This window comes from Fringilla coelebs (assembly GCF_963513975.1).
Source record: "Fringilla coelebs genome assembly, chromosome: 5".
NCBI classification, from domain to species: Eukaryota; Metazoa; Chordata; class Aves; order Passeriformes; family Fringillidae; genus Fringilla; species Fringilla coelebs.
In genome coordinates, this window is record NC_140033.1 from 32238749 (window position 1) to 32256580 (window position 17832).

The 17832-nt window shown below is 39.4% G+C and overlaps 2 protein-coding genes across 4 annotated transcripts in view; both read left to right on the forward strand.

Moving 5' to 3' along the window:
• Positions 1–6475, forward strand: part of USP15 (ubiquitin specific peptidase 15) — a 61448-nt gene extending 54973 nt beyond the window's left edge. The window contains exons 16-22 of the mRNA XM_084206606.1: positions 42–317; positions 620–690; positions 1056–1171; positions 3006–3155; positions 3532–3635; positions 4182–4270; positions 4575–6475. Of these exons, the coding sequence (XP_084062732.1) occupies positions 42–317; positions 620–690; positions 1056–1171; positions 3006–3155; positions 3532–3635; positions 4182–4270; positions 4575–4760 (992 nt within the window). The 3' untranslated portion in view covers positions 4761–6475. The remainder of the gene's footprint in view (positions 1–41; positions 318–619; positions 691–1055; positions 1172–3005; positions 3156–3531; positions 3636–4181; positions 4271–4574) is intronic.
• A 10751-nt stretch (positions 6476–17226) lies between these two features.
• MON2 (MON2 homolog, regulator of endosome-to-Golgi trafficking) overlaps positions 17227–17832 on the forward strand; it is a 68277-nt gene continuing 67671 nt past the window's right edge. For all 3 annotated transcript variants that reach the window (XM_084206936.1, XM_084206934.1, XM_084206935.1), the window contains exon 1: positions 17227–17463. In XM_084206936.1, coding sequence (XP_084063062.1) covers positions 17353–17463 — 111 coding nt within the window. In that variant the 5' untranslated portion in view covers positions 17227–17352. The remainder of the gene's footprint in view (positions 17464–17832) is intronic.

Genomic DNA, 17832 nt, shown 5'->3' on the forward strand with positions numbered 1-17832 from the left:
TCTGTCTCATTTCTTCCTCTTCATTCTTCCAATTGCTTAAGGTGAAATGGAAACAGATGAGCAAGATGATGAATCCAGCCAGGATCAGGAGCTTCCCTCAGAGAATGAAAACAGCCAATCAGAAGACTCAGTTGGGGGTGACAATGACTCTGAAAATGGATTGTGTACTGAGGATACTTGCAAAGGTCAACCACTCACGGGACACAAAAAGCGATTGTTTACATTCCAGTTCAATAATTTAGGCAATGCTGACATAAACTACATCAAAGATGATACCAGGCATATTAGATTTGATGATAGGCAACCTAGGCTTGATGGTAAGTCACAGGGGACAGAGTGGGCAATATTTGGTTCTGAGACTCTTTTCTGACTCTCATGTTACATTTTATTTGTGTGCTGTTTGATATATTTTTCTTTTAAATAGTAAATTCTGTATAAATAACTAAATTTTTATTGCAGTTGACTTTCTGAAATACAGAATTTTTATGTGCTTCAATTTTTTGTAATTAATTCATTATACCATTGTTTAATTTATTTTGAAGAGTGTTTGCCCAAAGTTAATACAATTTCATATAAAGCAGGAAATAATATTAAGAGAAAACATTTTTTTTTATATTAGAAAGATCTTTCCTTGCTTTGGATTGGGATCCTGAATTGAAGAAGCGATACTTTGATGATAGTGCAGCAGAGGTAAGCTGTTTATGTTGCTCCCTTTCCCAGCACAAATAAAAACTAAACATAAAAATGCAGCTTAACTAGTGTGACATACAAGGTTGTAAGTCTTCACAAGAAGAAGCAACTATATCTTTTTTCATGTTATTCTTAGTAAATATGTTCTCATAAATAAACTTCATATATACATCCATGTAATTAGCAAATCTGAGGCTTATGAACTGGGAAGTAAATCTGAAGCTGTGGAAACTTTTTACTTCAATGGTTTTCAATCAGTTTTTCCATATATAGGAGCTTTGTAGTTACTGTTTATAGTAAGACGACATCACTAAAATGAGTTTTGTTTCATTTGTTCTCTTAACTCAAGAAATACTTCTCTTTAGGATTTTGAAAAACATGAAAGTGTGGAATATAAGCCTCCCAAAAAGCCTTTTGTGAAATTAAAAGACTGCATTGAGCTGTTCACAACAAAGGAAAAACTAGGTGCTGAAGACCCATGGTAAGCACAAAAAATTAAAATCATGTTCTATGGTCTGTTTCTCAAAATTAATCAAAACCACACTTGAACATAGAGATCAGTAGCTGATTTATTAATGGTATTTTGAATCTTGTTATTTCAAACATAGCTGAAAATTCTCAAAATGCTTTTTTTTTTGATCCATTACTTAACCAAAATTTTTAACATGTACAAAAGGTTATATTTGTAATGAAGACTTTCAGTGCATTCGCAATAAGGAGGAAGGGTTGATACTTAAGGTGCTCTAGTCTGTGAACTTTGATGGACAGTGAATGAATAATACTGTGACAAATTCAATGTAGTGGTTTAAACAAATACTCCTTTCAGAGATGAGAGAGGTTGGTGCATACTGTAGTTTTTATACATAAATACAGAACTTGCCTTGCATTGATATATTAAATAGGGATGTGCATAAACAGCAAGTTTATGGGATGGGGCATGTCTGTAGTCAATAATCCCCTCAAATTCATGTTCTAGCCATTAGGTTTTTGGCAGAGACTTTTATGCTGTTCATGGTTCTTCCAAATTATAATTTGGAATCACATCTGAATATTCATTATTACAGTATGTTCCCATAAGATCCTTTTTTTCCAGGAGTTTTCTAGCAGATAATCTTTCATCAACACCTTTAAGCTGAGAATTAAGTTTGCAAAGAGGGTCTGCTAATTTTTCTTCTGTGGATACCCTAAAGTTTTGGAGCTCTCCAAACATTGTCACTAGAGTTTCTCCTATGTTTATGCAGGGTAGGGAGCTAACTTACAGGATCTCTTTTTTTTTTTTGGTTTGCTAGATTATACAATACTGGATAGATTGTTTGAGATACCATGTAACTTGGCTATGGTGTGAAGCACTTCATTTTGGCAGCACATTTTAAGCAGAGTATTTTAACTACTAAATACAACTGCAGAAGTCAAGCAGCTGCTACTAGACACATCTCACCAGAGACCATTAATCACATTTCTCTTTATTTGTTAGGTCATCACAAGTCTAATGTAGAAGAGTTAATCATCCCTAGTCCAGCACTGTTTGTATTCTGCATATTCTAAGCCAACTGGGAAAACAGATTTTCAATTCCAGCCTTACAGTTCTCCTAATTTTTTTGTCATTATCTGATGTTGCTATTAAAAGACACTTGGCAGTCTTTTCATTAGGGTTCATCTATTTTCTTTTTTTTACTTGTTAGATGCCAAAGTGTAGAATATACATAGACTACTTCACAGAAGAGTTTCTTCCATTCATTCTTACTTATCTTCCTCCCTGAGCATTAGTTACTGAATGACTGCAGTATGCATGCCAGGGAACAGAAATTTCTAAGTCACAGCCTGTTCAATACTTGCCTACTAATAAGGGAAGTTTCTAGTAGTGAGTTTTTCCAGGTTCCAGGAATCACTGTAATCTGGTTTTAGGTGGTGGGTGGGATAGGGTCATGGATGAATGAATTTGGAAATTGAAACTTAAAAGAATCACAGTTGTTATTTTTAAGCACTTTTTTTAAATTGCTAGTTTTTCAACACTATCGCTTTTTTATAAAATACAAGAATGCGGTGTTTTAACTAAGGATACAGGGATCTGATCAGGGATGTAGGAGATGAGAATCCGATATTGGGGGATGCTGCTTCTGTGTTAATGATGTTGAGCTTCACTGGGATCACAGTTGCATATTGTAAACTAGAAGGGATATCTATGGCATTAGTAACAGAACATGAAGAGTGTGAGCTCGTTCAGTTTCTCCCATGAGCGTGACTTTCTCTTTGGTAATGTGTTTTAATGTTCATATGGACTACAGTTACTTAAAATTAATGTTTTTTTCTTTTAGGTATTGTCCAAACTGTAAAGAACATCAGCAAGCTACTAAGAAGTTAGACTTGTGGTCACTGCCCCCAGTACTGGTAGTTCATCTGAAGCGCTTTTCCTACAGCAGATACATGAGGGACAAGTTGGATACATTGGTTGATTTTCCAATAAAGTAAGAAATTAAAATATTTTCACGTTAGAAGTATAAAATCGTGACTGAGGCATGTGTTTAATACAGCAATTACATAAAATGTCTTTGTTCTCAGCTTCCATTAGAGGATCTAGTAAAGTAATGACAGAATGCTTCTGGGTTAAAAGTATAAACTTGGCAAAATAATTGTAATGTAAAAATGTGGAAGATTGCTTGTTCCTGTTCCATTTCTCACAGAGTGAAAGAGATGCGCTGGCAGAGTAGTCTGGTGTATTTTACTAGAAGATATGAAGCAAAGGGCTCTGAGACCACCAAACTGTGGTTAAAAATGCTATTAACATAACTGAATTTTGGTTGGGTTTTGTTGTTTGTCTTATTTTGTTTTGTTTTTTAACAGTGATTTGGACATGTCAGAGTTCCTTATTAATCCCAATGCAGGGCCTTGCCGCTACAACTTGATTGCTGTCTCCAACCACTATGGAGGAATGGGAGGAGGGCACTGTAAGTTGATTACAAGTGTCATCATTCTAGATGTCAGCTTTTCTTTCCATGTTGATTTTGATTGAAGTACTGATCACTTTGAATCAATGGTGCTTTTTAATGGTTGAGGGACAATTTTTTTTTCTGTTACCTTGAAATGCTTTCACAAGTATTTCAACACCAAAATCTGTATGCAATGAGCTTTCAAGGGTAATTGTAGGTTCTTTTATACTTCTAGCTATGCATATTGTGAAAAGAGAAAGCATAAGAGCTGCTGTACTCTTACAACTGGTTTTGTCTTGCTTGTCTGTCCTTTTATTCATTGTGCTTCTCCTTGAAAGCAGAGAGAAAAAATGACTGAGGGATTGTATTTTGACTGTCCTTTACAGTATACATTGTCTTTAGAAGGGAAATGTTAGTGATTAAACTCTCTTTGCTAATGAGGTGAGTGATAATGAGGTTTAGTTAGTTAAATATGAAGTGTTAGACAGTAACACACTCTAGTAACTGATTGTATTAGATCTATGAAAATACAAAGTCCTGAGACATTTTACTTTTTTGCCCTAGATACTGCTTTTGCAAAAAATAAGGATGATGGAAAATGGTACTACTTTGATGACAGTAGTGTGTCCACTGCAAGTGAGGACCAGATAGTGGCAAGTATCTTTTATTTTTCCAAATTTAGGACTGTTGATGTCTTTGTGTCAGGGCAGGAAAAATGAAGAGTAAACCGTGAAACCTGTATTAAATTTGTATGCAGTAGTTTGTGTTCTCTCAAAGGATAGTACAAACCAAAAATGCTTTGCTGCAACATGTAAAAATAACTGTAACCTAAACGGTCTGCATTTCTTTGTTAATTTTACCTTGTATACTTGGAAGCAAAGAAAAAGAGTTAGTAACCTGGATTGTAAATGTTTTGTTGGATGCCTCATGAACATAATGTACTGCTCTCTTTTACAGTCCAAAGCAGCATATGTGCTCTTCTACCAGAGACAGGACACAATCAGTGGAACTGGCTTTTTCCCACTTGACCGGGAAACTAAACAAGGTGCTTCAGCTGCCACAGGCATCCCACTAGAAAGTGATGAAGACAGCAATGAAAATGATAATGATATAGAAAATGAAAATTGTATGCACACTAACTGATGGGAAGACCTAGAAGCCATAAAAGAGACTCTCTTACTGGGGATACGGATTGAAAGAGTGAAAATGCCCACCAAATTAAGAATAAAAATCTGAGATGGGGAGTTTCAGATAATAGAATGTAAATCTTTATTACATTTTAACATGTGCAGTACTTGAAGTGAAACAATAAAAACTTAAACAGAAATTGTCTCTAATGCATTTACAGTCTCATATTCACAAGGTATATATAGGAAATCACAAATAAACCCCTTTTAAGTTTTCTGCTGCTGTTCTGATGGATTATGTTTTCTTTTGTTTTGGATGTGAATTAATAACTAAAATATTAAATCTGTGGACTTCTGACATTTACTTTCCTAGTACTGCAAGAATACTCCTGCCAAGTCTAGTTTCCGGATGAATATATACATCTTCCTTAGGCTGCCAACAGAGTACAAGTTAAAATGTCATAAATACCTAAAGTAGTTTTCTTGAAAAAACAAGTTTTTGTTTCTTCCTTTTTTTCTTTTTTTTTTTAATTCGGTCAGAATAGAAGAAATAGCTTGAAAAAGGTGTTTTAACCTTTTGTGACATAGTGGAACATCCAGAATATTATGTTTATCTTACTTCTGCTGTGGAACAGGTTCTGGATTTCATGCTGCATTAACAGAAAGGGTTTTCAATTAAATGTAAGTATCCATTGTTGCTTGTTGGAATCTACTCTGCAGACATAATTCCTGTTATCTTGCTTCTAAGACATGCATAATTTTTTATCTGATAACAGTCCAAAATTTAAATTGTGCTATAAGTTCTCTCTCCCCAGTTTTTGTAGTTTGACAGCTTGCAAACTACTCTGTATTAAGGTCAGAGTTAATAGTATTCTGTATCCATAGTAATGACTGTGTATCAGGCTTAGTTGGGAATTTTTTCAATATGACCTGCCTTTAAATTGTTAATTGACAAAATCACTTTAAAGGTAGGCCTGTTAATTTTCTTTGTGTGTTCCGGATGGAATTCACCATAGCCTTACAGTGTATCTGAAAAGGTAACTCATAAGAGAATTGGCATTTGCATGTTCAAGTCAGAACCTGTACAGTATATAAGGCATACAAACTCCAAGTTGGATTTCAGTTAACTGTGTTCAGGGGTCCAGGATGCCAAAATAAGTGTGACCGTTTGAAATATTTTTTGATTTGCTGCTTTCCCTTTGATCTAGTTGGAAGAATGTATTGTTGATTTGCATACAATACTGCCTTTGAGAGGGGCTCTTAAATGTGGGGGCACATGTCACATATCTACTACCTGGAGAATTGCTTTGTGTCCCACTGTTTAAAATTAAAAAAAGAAAAAAGCAAAAAGTATGATGTTCTTCACTTGAACTAATCAAATACAATAGGTTATAAATTGTGTATTGTAAATAAAAGTTCACTCTGTGAGTGCACATTTTGGTAAATTATTTATTTATGTTAGCATTAAAAAGTTTAAAAAATTGCATTTGACCAGGATATAAATGAGATATGTTGGACATGGCTTTGCTTTATACCTTGATATTAAACTGGTGTTTCATCCTGGTATTTTAAAGCTGCTTTGAGGTTTTTTTTTTTTAATGTAAACTAACCTCCTGCATGACAGAGGTTAAAATTTTGTCTGCACTTGAGTTCACTTGGGTTTACATTTGAAATGCGCATGTTTATTTATACAGATTTCAATAAAGCTATTCAAGGCCTTATTTAGTGTTCTATTTTGTTACAAATTCTTTTCCCACGGTGTTTGTGTCATGGGTACTCTTTGTCTGAGACTTATATTCTCAGTTACAAACTGGTTATGTGATGACCAACGTAGAACAAGATTATTAGTATTTCAAGTAGGTAGTATATATAAAAAGGTTTCTCTCTTGTCATTGGCCCTAAAACATTTATAAAACTGTAAAAACAATAATGTCATAATGTTGTTTGTTTGTGAAAGTAATACTGGACCTATAATCAAATGCAAATATACTAATTGTGAGATGGCTGGGAAATGAGAGAATTTTTAAGAATATTTAAGATTAGACAGACAGGGTTGGCAGGGGGGAAATGATACAAGCTTTTGGAAGCAATCCTGGAGAAGTGTTCAGCTCTTTGATAACACATACAAAGAGCCCCCCTATATTCATGCTCCCATTTTTACCATATCTTGTGAGCCTAAAACTTGTTTGGAAAAACCACACAGAGCAAAGGATCTGATTTGCCTTACCAAAGTTCTTTAGGAGTTTGTAGATTGGAGCTTTAATATCTAACTCAGAATCCCAATGTAGTTCATTCTCCCCTTGAAAATGCAAATAAACACACACATATGGAATGTTATATTTGAAGGAATGTACTTACCTACTAATAATTGGAAAATCCAACTAGAATTTAAAAGGCTATTGATCAAAGTAACATTTAATTAGGAAAAAAATACATAGACTAATTCTTTTTTTTTTGCGTGTGTGTTTTGGTTTTTTTTTCTTTTTTTTGTTATTGTTAACTCAGCTTCCAAGATTACAAACATGCAGTTTCTAAAATCAGCTTCCTAATCAGAGAGAAAAATCAGTAATGTCTCTGTTCGAGTGTCTCAAAGGTTTCTGGGAATTCAGTCATTTTATAAAACGCGTATTCCAGTGTGGACATGCTTTAAAGTACAGAAAGTATATTATTCTTTACAGTGTTTATCAAAAGTTATTCTCAACTCAACATTTGCATGGAGAAGAGGACTTTAACACCTGTTAAGAATCATGTCAGATAAAAATCTACCACGCTTTTTTTCATCAAAAATTTGCTGTCAGTAAGTATCAGCATGAACTCTAAAATTACAAGATTCAGTTGACTTTGTTAATGTGATGGTCACAGAAGCAAACCAGAGTAGAAAGCCAGAGACAGCTTGCAATTCCCACTTACTCCATGGATTTTGTGACAGCAATATGTCATTTAAAGCGAGGCTGGGAGGGAAGGGAGAGATAAAGAAACACTGCCCAGGACCTCTTGTTTTAGTTGGCTTCAGACAGCGTTCTGCATATTTTGGTGCAGGTAGCTCCATGCTTCATCCACCTAAATTAAAGTCCCCCCTGCCTTCCTGGCACACTGAGGTGAAGTTTGCAGCTTAGAGCTGATAAGATGAGAAAACTGTCAGATGTTCCACAGTTAGATCACGTGGAAACATCTGCGGCATCTACAGCTACTTGCTATGGGAAGGCCACAACCCCTTCTAGGTTTCCCAAGAAGTTAGCCCTGTGTTCTGGAGTGTAGTGTATTTTTTCAAGAGATTTGAAATCTTTAGAGGGAAATCTGTACAGCATGCAAAGAAATTAATTGGCAAACCCACTAGGTTTTTTAAAAAATTATGCTGCTTTCTTTATGTCAGAATTGTAGTTGCAGGGTATGGTTTTTCATTGTTTCTAAGTACTAGTTACTTTGACAATAGGAAAACTATATCTGATAGAATAAGCATATTCTTAGTCTGCAGGCAAATTGATCTCTAGATTTTTTTAGTTCTCTTTCCCTGGGGGGTAAACATTGTGAAAACAGTTCCAGTTCTCTAGTTCTAAGATTGCATGCTTTACTGGCATCATGTTCTCCTGAGGCAAGCAGAGAGACCTGTTGTACTGAAATTACATCTTGGAATAATATGGAAAGCCAGAATAGTCTAAATGTGACAAATTTATTTAGGGAATGAACTGAGGTGCTATATGCCAGGTAGTATTAATAGTCATCCTGGGCCAAATTATGCAACATTAATACAGGACTCTCTATTGATAAGGATTTCACCTCAGTCTATATGGTTTAATAAAAGGTAAATTTTGTTATTTGTCAGGGCAGTAACTGAAAAAGACAGTTGATAATACAGACATACCTAAATTATGACGGTACTTGGCACTTAATTGTCACTTCAAGTATCACAATACTGTCATCAAAACATGAATGTTACACAGTATCATCCAACACAAAGTTTAGGAAACGACCAACAATGTCAAAATAATTTCCATTAGGAAGTCATTGTGGAATAGAGATGTTGTTGAAGAAGTTGGTGGCACTTGGTCTTAATGTTTTTATTCAGTGTGCAAAATATTCAGATCATGTCTACAGCATGTGGAAAGCAGTAAATACCTCTATATCCTCTGAAGCCCCAGTGAACAAGCAATTCAGCACTGAAACAGTAGCACAAGAACTAGTCCTTGGATACATAAACAGAAATGAGAAATTGGCTTAATCTTTCTGGGTCTCCAGTAAGGAGCCTGTGAAAATACACTATTTGAGTTCCTACCTCTTCAAAGTTTGGATTGTAACCTGGGACACATTATAGAAAATAAGTTACAACCCCAGAGAAAATACATTTGCACTAACAGACGGGGAGAAGGAAAGTTACTTTCTTAGAAATATACTCCTAGGTGCCTCAATTTGCATGCAACACCTTATGAGGGGGGACTTAACTCTATGCAGGGAATCTTGGAGTGTAGGGAAACATTCAAAGAACTAGTGATTCAAAACTGGAACAGGACAATCTGAAAACAGAGGTCAGTGTCTTTTATGCCATTTTTTTAAAAGGAGAAGGAAGACACTGGCAGAATAACCAGCAGAGGCAAGCGATTGTTCCATTAACTCTGGGCTACATGCCTTCCCTGGGCTACAGAGGGAGCCAGCTGAGAGGTGCAAGGGCCCTTCCCCTTCTGGGTCATCTGAGCCACCTGCCCCAGCTTTGAGATCTTTGAATCCATAAACATCCTGTTCTTTTGAGAGGAATGTTCCTCCCTCTTTAGACCTAACTGTACCCATTAAAAATCACTTAGAAGTTTTGAGTGGAAGCCTGAATACATACGTATTTGCTCTGAGCTCACCATGGTTTGAGAGAAGGCCTTTACGCACTAGTGTTATAATTCATTAACAGGGAATAAAACCCATGCTCTTCTTCAGCATACTGAATGGTATGACTTTTCTTTCCTTCTTTCACCATGGCTTCCAACTTAAGCTTATGAAGCCACTCCAAACCTCTCTGTTAGACTGTCCTGGTTCCGGCCAAGGACATGAGGGATGGAGCCTGGAGCCATGTGTGCATGGCCAAGTCACTGTGCTATTATCTTACATCATGGCCAGGGGCAGGGAGAGGGCTCTTGTTTCCTGGGACAGGGCAGGCATTCCTTTTTCCAGGGAGAAGTGGGGTAACAATTGTCCTGACCAGAGAGTTTCTCTACCATTGTTTTCCATTATTTTGGGCTTGGGGGGAAAATAGGGCATGAGGAAGGGTGGAGGGACAATTTTTTTGTCTTGGAGCTGCACAGCACCAGGGTGGGTAGTTCTGTCACCCTGATTTTTTAAGATCTTCTAAGCCTTCTGATGTTGATGTTCTTGTAGAGAACTTTCTCACATACTTTCTGTAAATAACTCATTGTTTTGCATTCTTTTATGGAAGAGAAGAAATTTGACGGACTGTTGGTTTGTCCAGTGTCATTGGAGAGGTGGTACTGTCACCCTCCAATCCACTGTCACTTTTGGAAAACTATAAATATTGGAGTCAGAAAATAAACTTCCCTTTTTTTTCTCTTCACCTTGAGAGCAGCGGTGTGCACCTGTGTTCTTTCATGTCCTACAGCAACATAGCTCAGTTATACATTTTTTGTATGTGAATCACCCTCCTTTTTATATACTTTTGTTATTAATAGTGTGTCTGATACTGTTAATTTTCTTATCTCATTGCTGTTTCCAGTAAGCTGTTCTTAGCTCAGGATCTCACTCTTTTTTCTCTCTCACTAGAGGGGTGAGGAAGATGAGTGCCTGTGTGGGGCTTAGTTTCCAGCTGGGCTTAAATCATGAAAAAGACCTTTGATTTATTATAATTCCTCCAAGTAACACTTTCCCCTCATTACAGCCTATACCAAAATATACATCTCCCTTTTCCTTCTTTCTTTTCCATTCCGGAGGAGCATCCTTGCCTCTCCAGAACAATTTCTGTTAAAACACAATGACCCATTCAGACATCCCCCTGTTGAAAATTAGTAATTCCTTAAAAATGAAAATAAAACCTACATATGGTGCAATTGGTAAGAGGTCTGTAACCAGCTCTGGAGGCATAAAGGCATTTTCCAGAACACAATGAATGCTGTCTGGAAAGATTTCAGATACGCTATGCTTGTTTTCAACATCTGTCAACGTTCTAAAATATATATTATGCTCTGGGTATTGTATAAATGTGTCTTTTGCCTGAGATGAAAGTCTGCAAACACAAGGAACAGTAATTACTGATTCTGTATCATTTATATCTAGTACAAGCAAATACAAATAACATATTGATTTTAGGTATAGGAAATAATGTCTTAGCAGATGTCTTCAGAAAATTTAACCTTAGCTATTTATATAATATTTTTGAGCTGAGGCAGTGCAGATTAAAAGATAAATCAAAGAAGGCTGTAGTACTACTTAATATGGGAAGTATTAGGTTATCCTTTATGTAATCTTTGAAATTCTGTTTGGTTTATATCACGGTCAGTCAGAAATTGTAATTTAGGAAGCTCATTTTTATGATGCACATTGTTTCTGTAATATCAGAGAGGAAGAAACAGTGCAGAACTGTGAATGTATGTAAAAACAATGAATCGCACAAAGACAAGCCTAGAGTATGGACAAGCCTATACTGCATGAATAGAAAAGACAAATGTAATGAGAAAGTAGCTGTAGGATACTACTAAGGAGGTGGTAAAGGATTTCAAAAGGGAGCAGTGTCCTATGATTAAAAAAAGCAACTACTGCAAAAGTCATCAACAGGCAACCAGAAATTAAAATCTTTGATAGTGGTGGTTTGTCTTGCAGAGATAAACAAAAATAAATTTGGTTTCTAGCAATGGATTTAACTTCTTGGTGAAAGATAATGGTAAACCAGTAGAAACAGTCTAGAGGTGATTCCAGCACATTATAAGGATGGGGAACTGAGATCCTAATAATTTTTAGGAACTAGTTTACAAAGGAAGGTTTGAAATGTCCTGAAGGGGGGGGGGGAAAGGAATCACAGAATCAATTAGATTGGAAAAGACCTCTAATTGAACAGCACCACATAAACTAGATCATGGCATTAAATGCCATGTCCAGTCTTCCCCTAAACACCTCCAGGGACAGTGACTGCATCACCTCTCTGGGCAGCCCATTCCAATGTCTAATCACCCTTTCTTGTGAAGAAATTCTTCCTGATGTCCAACCTAAACCTCCCCTGGCACAACTTAAGACTATGTCCTCTCATCCTGTCATCCTGCCTGGGAGAAGAGGCTGACCCCCACCTGGCTAAAACCTCCTTTCAGGCAGTTGTAGAAAGTGAGTGATCCCTGAGCCTCCTCCAGGCTAAAGAACCCCAGCTCCCTCAGCTGCTCATCACAGGACAATGAAATGTCAGTTTCTTTGAAATTCTACTGTTGGCAAGACTGGTTCTGGCTTTCTGTGACCTTGCCTCCAACAAACTAAGACATTCAAGCCCACCAGACATTTGTATCACCCATGACAAAGTGTGGCTGAGTGGGTCAGGAGTAGAGCCATTTGGTAAAGAATCTATCAATACTTAGTACATGTTAACTTCTAATTTTATCATTCAATTGTTTATCAAATGTTCTTAGATCATAGTATGGTTTAGTTAGTTACAACTGAAGCAGGGAAGCAAGGCCCTTAGAAATAAACAGCCGTAGGAATCTACTGATGACTATGCTGTCAAAGGGAAATAAGGTTTTGGACTGGCTGAACAAGTTTTACATCCCACTTAATGATCTGTTCAATTGCTCCAGGGCTTGGCTCTCAGGTGGAACAGTGAGTATTCAGACCTGGAATTTCCTATGCTCTAGCCAGCAGGTAGCCAAGAGCACACCAGCACTGGTGTGAGGAGACAGATTGTTAAGGTGGTAAGGATGGTCAGCGTTGGGTTTTTCTATGTAAGTCAAGTAGCATCTCCACCGCTGTTTCTCTTTTTTCTACGCTCGACAGAAAAAAAATGTATCATGAATGGGCTGCATTACACATCATGCAGGGAAGTCACAGATAACAGATATTAATTCTGTTACTTGTGTAAGGGAATGAAAAACAAATTCAGTTTAAAGCACAGTGTAATATTTGTTTCCCAGGCCAGCCACATACTTTCTGTGTGAACTGGAAAGTACGAATGGCATGGAAGATGCTGATAAAATTTTGTCATTACCATGTCCCTATTGGTCTGTTGTTACATTGCCAGCTCTAACACAGCAAAAAATTAATTCAGGCATTGGACAGCAGGTCTTTCTCACAAAAGGTGTTACCAGGTTCAGCTGATTCAATTACCAGCACACAAAGGGCCAATTAAAAAAAAAACAACAACAAAAGAAACTCCCACTGCTTTGACAATCTGTTTGGACAAGATTCAAGCAGGAAAATTTGGAAAAGCAGCTTTACATGAGAGTCTTGGAAGCATCTAAGCCTCTGGTCAAGAGATTTGTGTGTGGGCCCAGGAGTTCTGCACTCAACAGGAAATCACTGCTGAGTACCTAGTACACATCATAGGTCAGACATTTTGGGCATTGCTGCTTAACACTACTGTGAGTGACCTAAAACAAAACGTGACATAATTACCAGTGGTTTGCTAATGGCAAGGAGGATGAACCCAGAGAGCAGGCGGAATTCCTTTTTCAGTTGATAAAATGAAATAAAATGTGTATTAAATGTAAGCATACAAACAAAATGGGTACTAACATGTAAACATACGCTCATGCCTATGCAGAAAGGAACATAGCCTAAATTAATGAGGAGTTTGCACGGGAAAACACTTTTCAGTCTCCTGGTGGACCTAACTTCCTTGCACAGCCACATCCTAAAGGAACAAGGACTTTGTTTCTATTCCGTAAAACACCCCTGAAGAATACCATATACTAGGGGGAAGTTTATTACTTCTTTTAACCCATTTGTGTCACAACAAGTACTCTCTTGGCCCACTTCTTTGGTCTGTAATTTAAGGAGCTACTGAAGTGTTCACATAGTAAAGAGCTTCTTTGTGCTTACACAGACCAATACAATGCATAGTTTTTATAAAAGGCTGCAGGACGTATTTGGTATTAATCCATCTTTCACTGCTCTTTAATTTAAAATTTAACTTTGTCTTTTGATGTCAGTATCTGTGTTCAATCTGAGACAAAATTTTCTCCATTGTGATTCTTAACTCTGCAGGACAAAAAAATCACCAGAGACGTCTGCAAACACCTTTACTTTCCCACACAATTGTTTTTTCATCTCCTGAAGTTAGTTTAGTACTGTCACGACCTACAGAACTATACAGGAAGGTAGGTAAAGTGAACTCAGAGTGAACTCACAACTCTTCCCGTAGCGATGAAACCAATTCATTGCCACAGTGAATGAAATCTGATAGTTTTGCGTCTGTAAGCATGATGACAGAACCCTGTTCTCATATACAAAGCCTGCATCTGCATACATCTACCAGGATGGGCTATAACTAGGACTAAACACCTGAAATTAATACAGTTGAATGCTATCCCATGTTTAATCCAATTAAAAGGACTGATGTGCATCATTTGGAATGAACATGACGTAACTTAATGAGTCACAATAGGTCTCATGAGCATTTTTGTTCCTAATTAGGGCCATAAAGCTACAGGGAATTATTTCAATCACCCACTGCCCATCACAAAAAAACATATAATTTAAAAACAAAGCAAACCAGAACATAATAATTGCAGTGCAATACAAAGATAGCTTAAAAGCTCAGAGATGTGCCTGAGAAAAAGGCAAACGTACTATTCCCAATTAAGTCAGCCTAACAGCTAACTGGCATTCTTAACTTGCTGGTCAAAAATGTGCCCTCAGAGATGTCCACATATGCTGCACCACCTTCTGAATCAAAAGTGACTTGAATTGTAACCAGGGTATTGAAGTGTACAAAAGACTGGCAAGCACTTGTGCTGAGGGTTAGGACTGCCTGCAAGAGAATCTATTGCAATGAAATGCAACTGCAGAAGTCAGATTCACAATCAAATCAGTGTCACTTAAAAGGATCCTGGCTAGTTTAAACAGTTTAACTGATTTAGATTAACTGATAAATCTCTGCATTTACAAAAGGCATACATCAAAATGGTGAGAAAGATGACCTTGTTATTTAAGAGACACATCTGAGATTCAGGCACATGTTCCCAGTTCTGGTATTCAGCAGACCCCAAAGCGTTTTAAATTCTCCAACTGTAAGAATTCTACAAACTCTAAGATTCATTTCCAAACTCATGAACAATTTGGCAGTATTTGGCTGGCAATGCTGAGCAGACTGAATGTCTAAGCTAGTAGTTGAAAAGATATGTATGATCAATATAAGTGATATCAAATGTGCAAACAAGCAGACAAGTAGATTCAGGGAATAGCAATGTGTCCATGGCTTACTATACAGTAAATCTGTGGAAAAAATTGAACAATCATTAAAGCTTACCTAAGAAATACATGTGCATAGTCAACAATTAATTAATTAATTCTTCTAGCTAACCATCCATGTTTCTTATTAAGGTATTTGGACTGGCCTGTGAATTGCATGAGGCCTGAAGCCCAGAACAGATGCACTAAAATGGGAAAATCCTTAGGAAAATGTTTATTGGTTAAGCACATAAATTGTTCTACTGAAGAGAATAGTCTTGTTCTTTTGTTGTTTTGTTTTTTTTTTAAGTAAGCATAGAAAAATCAAAGCTTTTGAGAATAAGCAAACCAATGTACTTTGAAAGTATAACAATGTCATAGAATCATGTTTGGTTTTACTGGACAGAGGGGTCAAACCCTAATTCCTTGTCTGAAGGCACATAAAGCTTGACTGTCTAATTCAATTGCAGCATTACACAGAGTTTTAAAAACTCACATCCATGTATCCAGTTCTGCCAAGCTAACAGCCAGTTTATTGAAAACAATAAAAAAATAAAGATCTTAAAATGACAAATTACTTACAAAACAAGTCTGCCCTCTTTGCTTCAGAAAGCACCCCTAAAGATTTATGCACACATGTACAGTCAATGCTGTGCCAGTGGGAGCCTGTTTACTATATCATTTGCAATGGTTCTCCCAGTAAATGAACCCAACATACAAGTAGGGATGCTCAAATTTATGAAATATTTTTACTTTTTCATTACGAGACAAAAACCCCAAAATATTAGAACATTGTCTAAGACCGAACACTTTCAGGAAAATCTGAAGGAAAGCTGTTACTTAAATTTTTAAAAATCGAATGGCAGTCAAAATTTGTCCTTTTTTTGGCTTCTTCATAATATCTCTTTCAACACGCCCAGGTTGGAAAACTACCGCATGTCAAAGCTCACGGATGTTTCCCAACTCCCTGAGTTTCTAGATAGAGAACAGAACCATGCTGCATAACATGTAGGCAGTCAGCACAGTACAGCATTTGCAGTACCAAGAATATGGAAACATTATTATTGGAGAGACCCAAATCTCTGTGAAGTGTTATTGTTATGGTGAATGATGAATGGTATCCTCCAGAAGGAAGCTCCCAGGCAACCATCAGGCCTAAGCTCCCCGGCATTACTACAAGCAACAGATACTGAAGAGTGTGTCCTAGCTGTTCAGGAGCCAGCTTTAGAAATGGGTTAAAAATTGCTGGTATGGAATTCTGAGGGACACTGCTGGTGACACGGAAGGTACCAGGGACGCAACCATTTCACATGCCCTCGTTTTTTTCACTGCATGTATTTATCTTAAAGCTTCTCAATGAAAGGTTCGCCCTCGCTTTGCTTAGAGGAGACCACGGAGCGCTGAGTACGCACTCGGGCCGAGGAGGGCACAAAGCTTCACTCCTGCTGAAGAATTACAGAATAACGGGCAAGGCTGGAAGGCACCACTTTGGGTCACCTCGTCCAATCTCCGTGCTCAGGCAGGGTCACCCCAGAACACATTGCATAGAATTGTATCCAGACGGTTCTTGAAACTCCAGCGAGGGAGACTCCGCAAACTCTCCGTGCAATCTGTTTCAGTGCACACTCGCTCGCATTGGAAAGAAAGCAAGAACTTCAGGATTCAAAAGGAAAACAGTATACCTCATTTTCTGCTTTTTTAAATCAAACGCTCCTGACAGCCGGACTTGGCCAGAGGGGACCGACCCCTACAGCTGCTCGGGCTGGCGGCTGCTGAAGCCCAAAGAGCTTCGCCACCTCCTTCCTCAGTGACCCTTGGCGAACGCCGCAGTCTGTCCCCTACCCACGGCAGCTCCCCCCACCTCGGCCCGTGTCCCAGCGCCTCTCCTGCCCCTTCACGCCGACCCAGTGACACTGCGGGGAAAGGACCCGCAGCAGGGAAAGAGCCCTGCTCCCAGGGCCGCGCCCGGCCCAGCCCGGCAGGACGGGTCCGGGGGCACCTCCCTCCGTCCGTCCGTCCGTCCCTCCCTCCCTGCCGGCGGCCTCCGCTCTCCCCGCCCCCGGCCGTGTGTGCGGAAGCTGCCGGCGCCCGGGATTGTGGGAGCGGGGGGGACGCGGTACGGGGAGGGGACGCGGCCGGGGCCGGAGGGTTCCGGTGCGGGGCGCAGACGTGTCGGCCGGGGCCGCGGAGCGACAGGCGCTGCCCCTGCCCGCTCGGAACAGCGCCCGGCCCGGGGCCGGCCCGGCGGCGCCATGGCCGGGACCAGCAGCCCCGAAGCCGTGAAGAAGCTGCTGGAAAACATGCAGGGGGACCTGCGGGCCCTGAGCCTGGAGTGCCGGAAAAAATTCCCCCCCGTCAAGGAGGTGAGTGGCGCTGAGCCGAATCAAGCCGGGCCATGCTGGGCTGAGCCGGGCGGTGGACGCCGTTCCGGAGGGGCCTCCATGGCCCCGGGGCCGGGCCGGGCCGGAGCGGAGCTGCCGGCGAGCCCGTCCTCCGGTACCCCCAGCCCGGTGCCGTTCCCGGTGAGCCCCGGCCTCCACGGCCGCGGGTTGTGCCCAGATGTGGCGGTGCCCAGCCGTGGCTGTGCCCAGATGTGGCGGTGCCCAGCCGTGGTTGTGCCTGTCGCGTGTTCGGTGGCTGTTGTTGTCAGTGCGCTGCCGAGGCGGGGGCCGTGGGCCGGGCTGTGCCCCTCGGGGCGCGGGGCAGGCGGACACGCCGTCTGTTGACGGGCG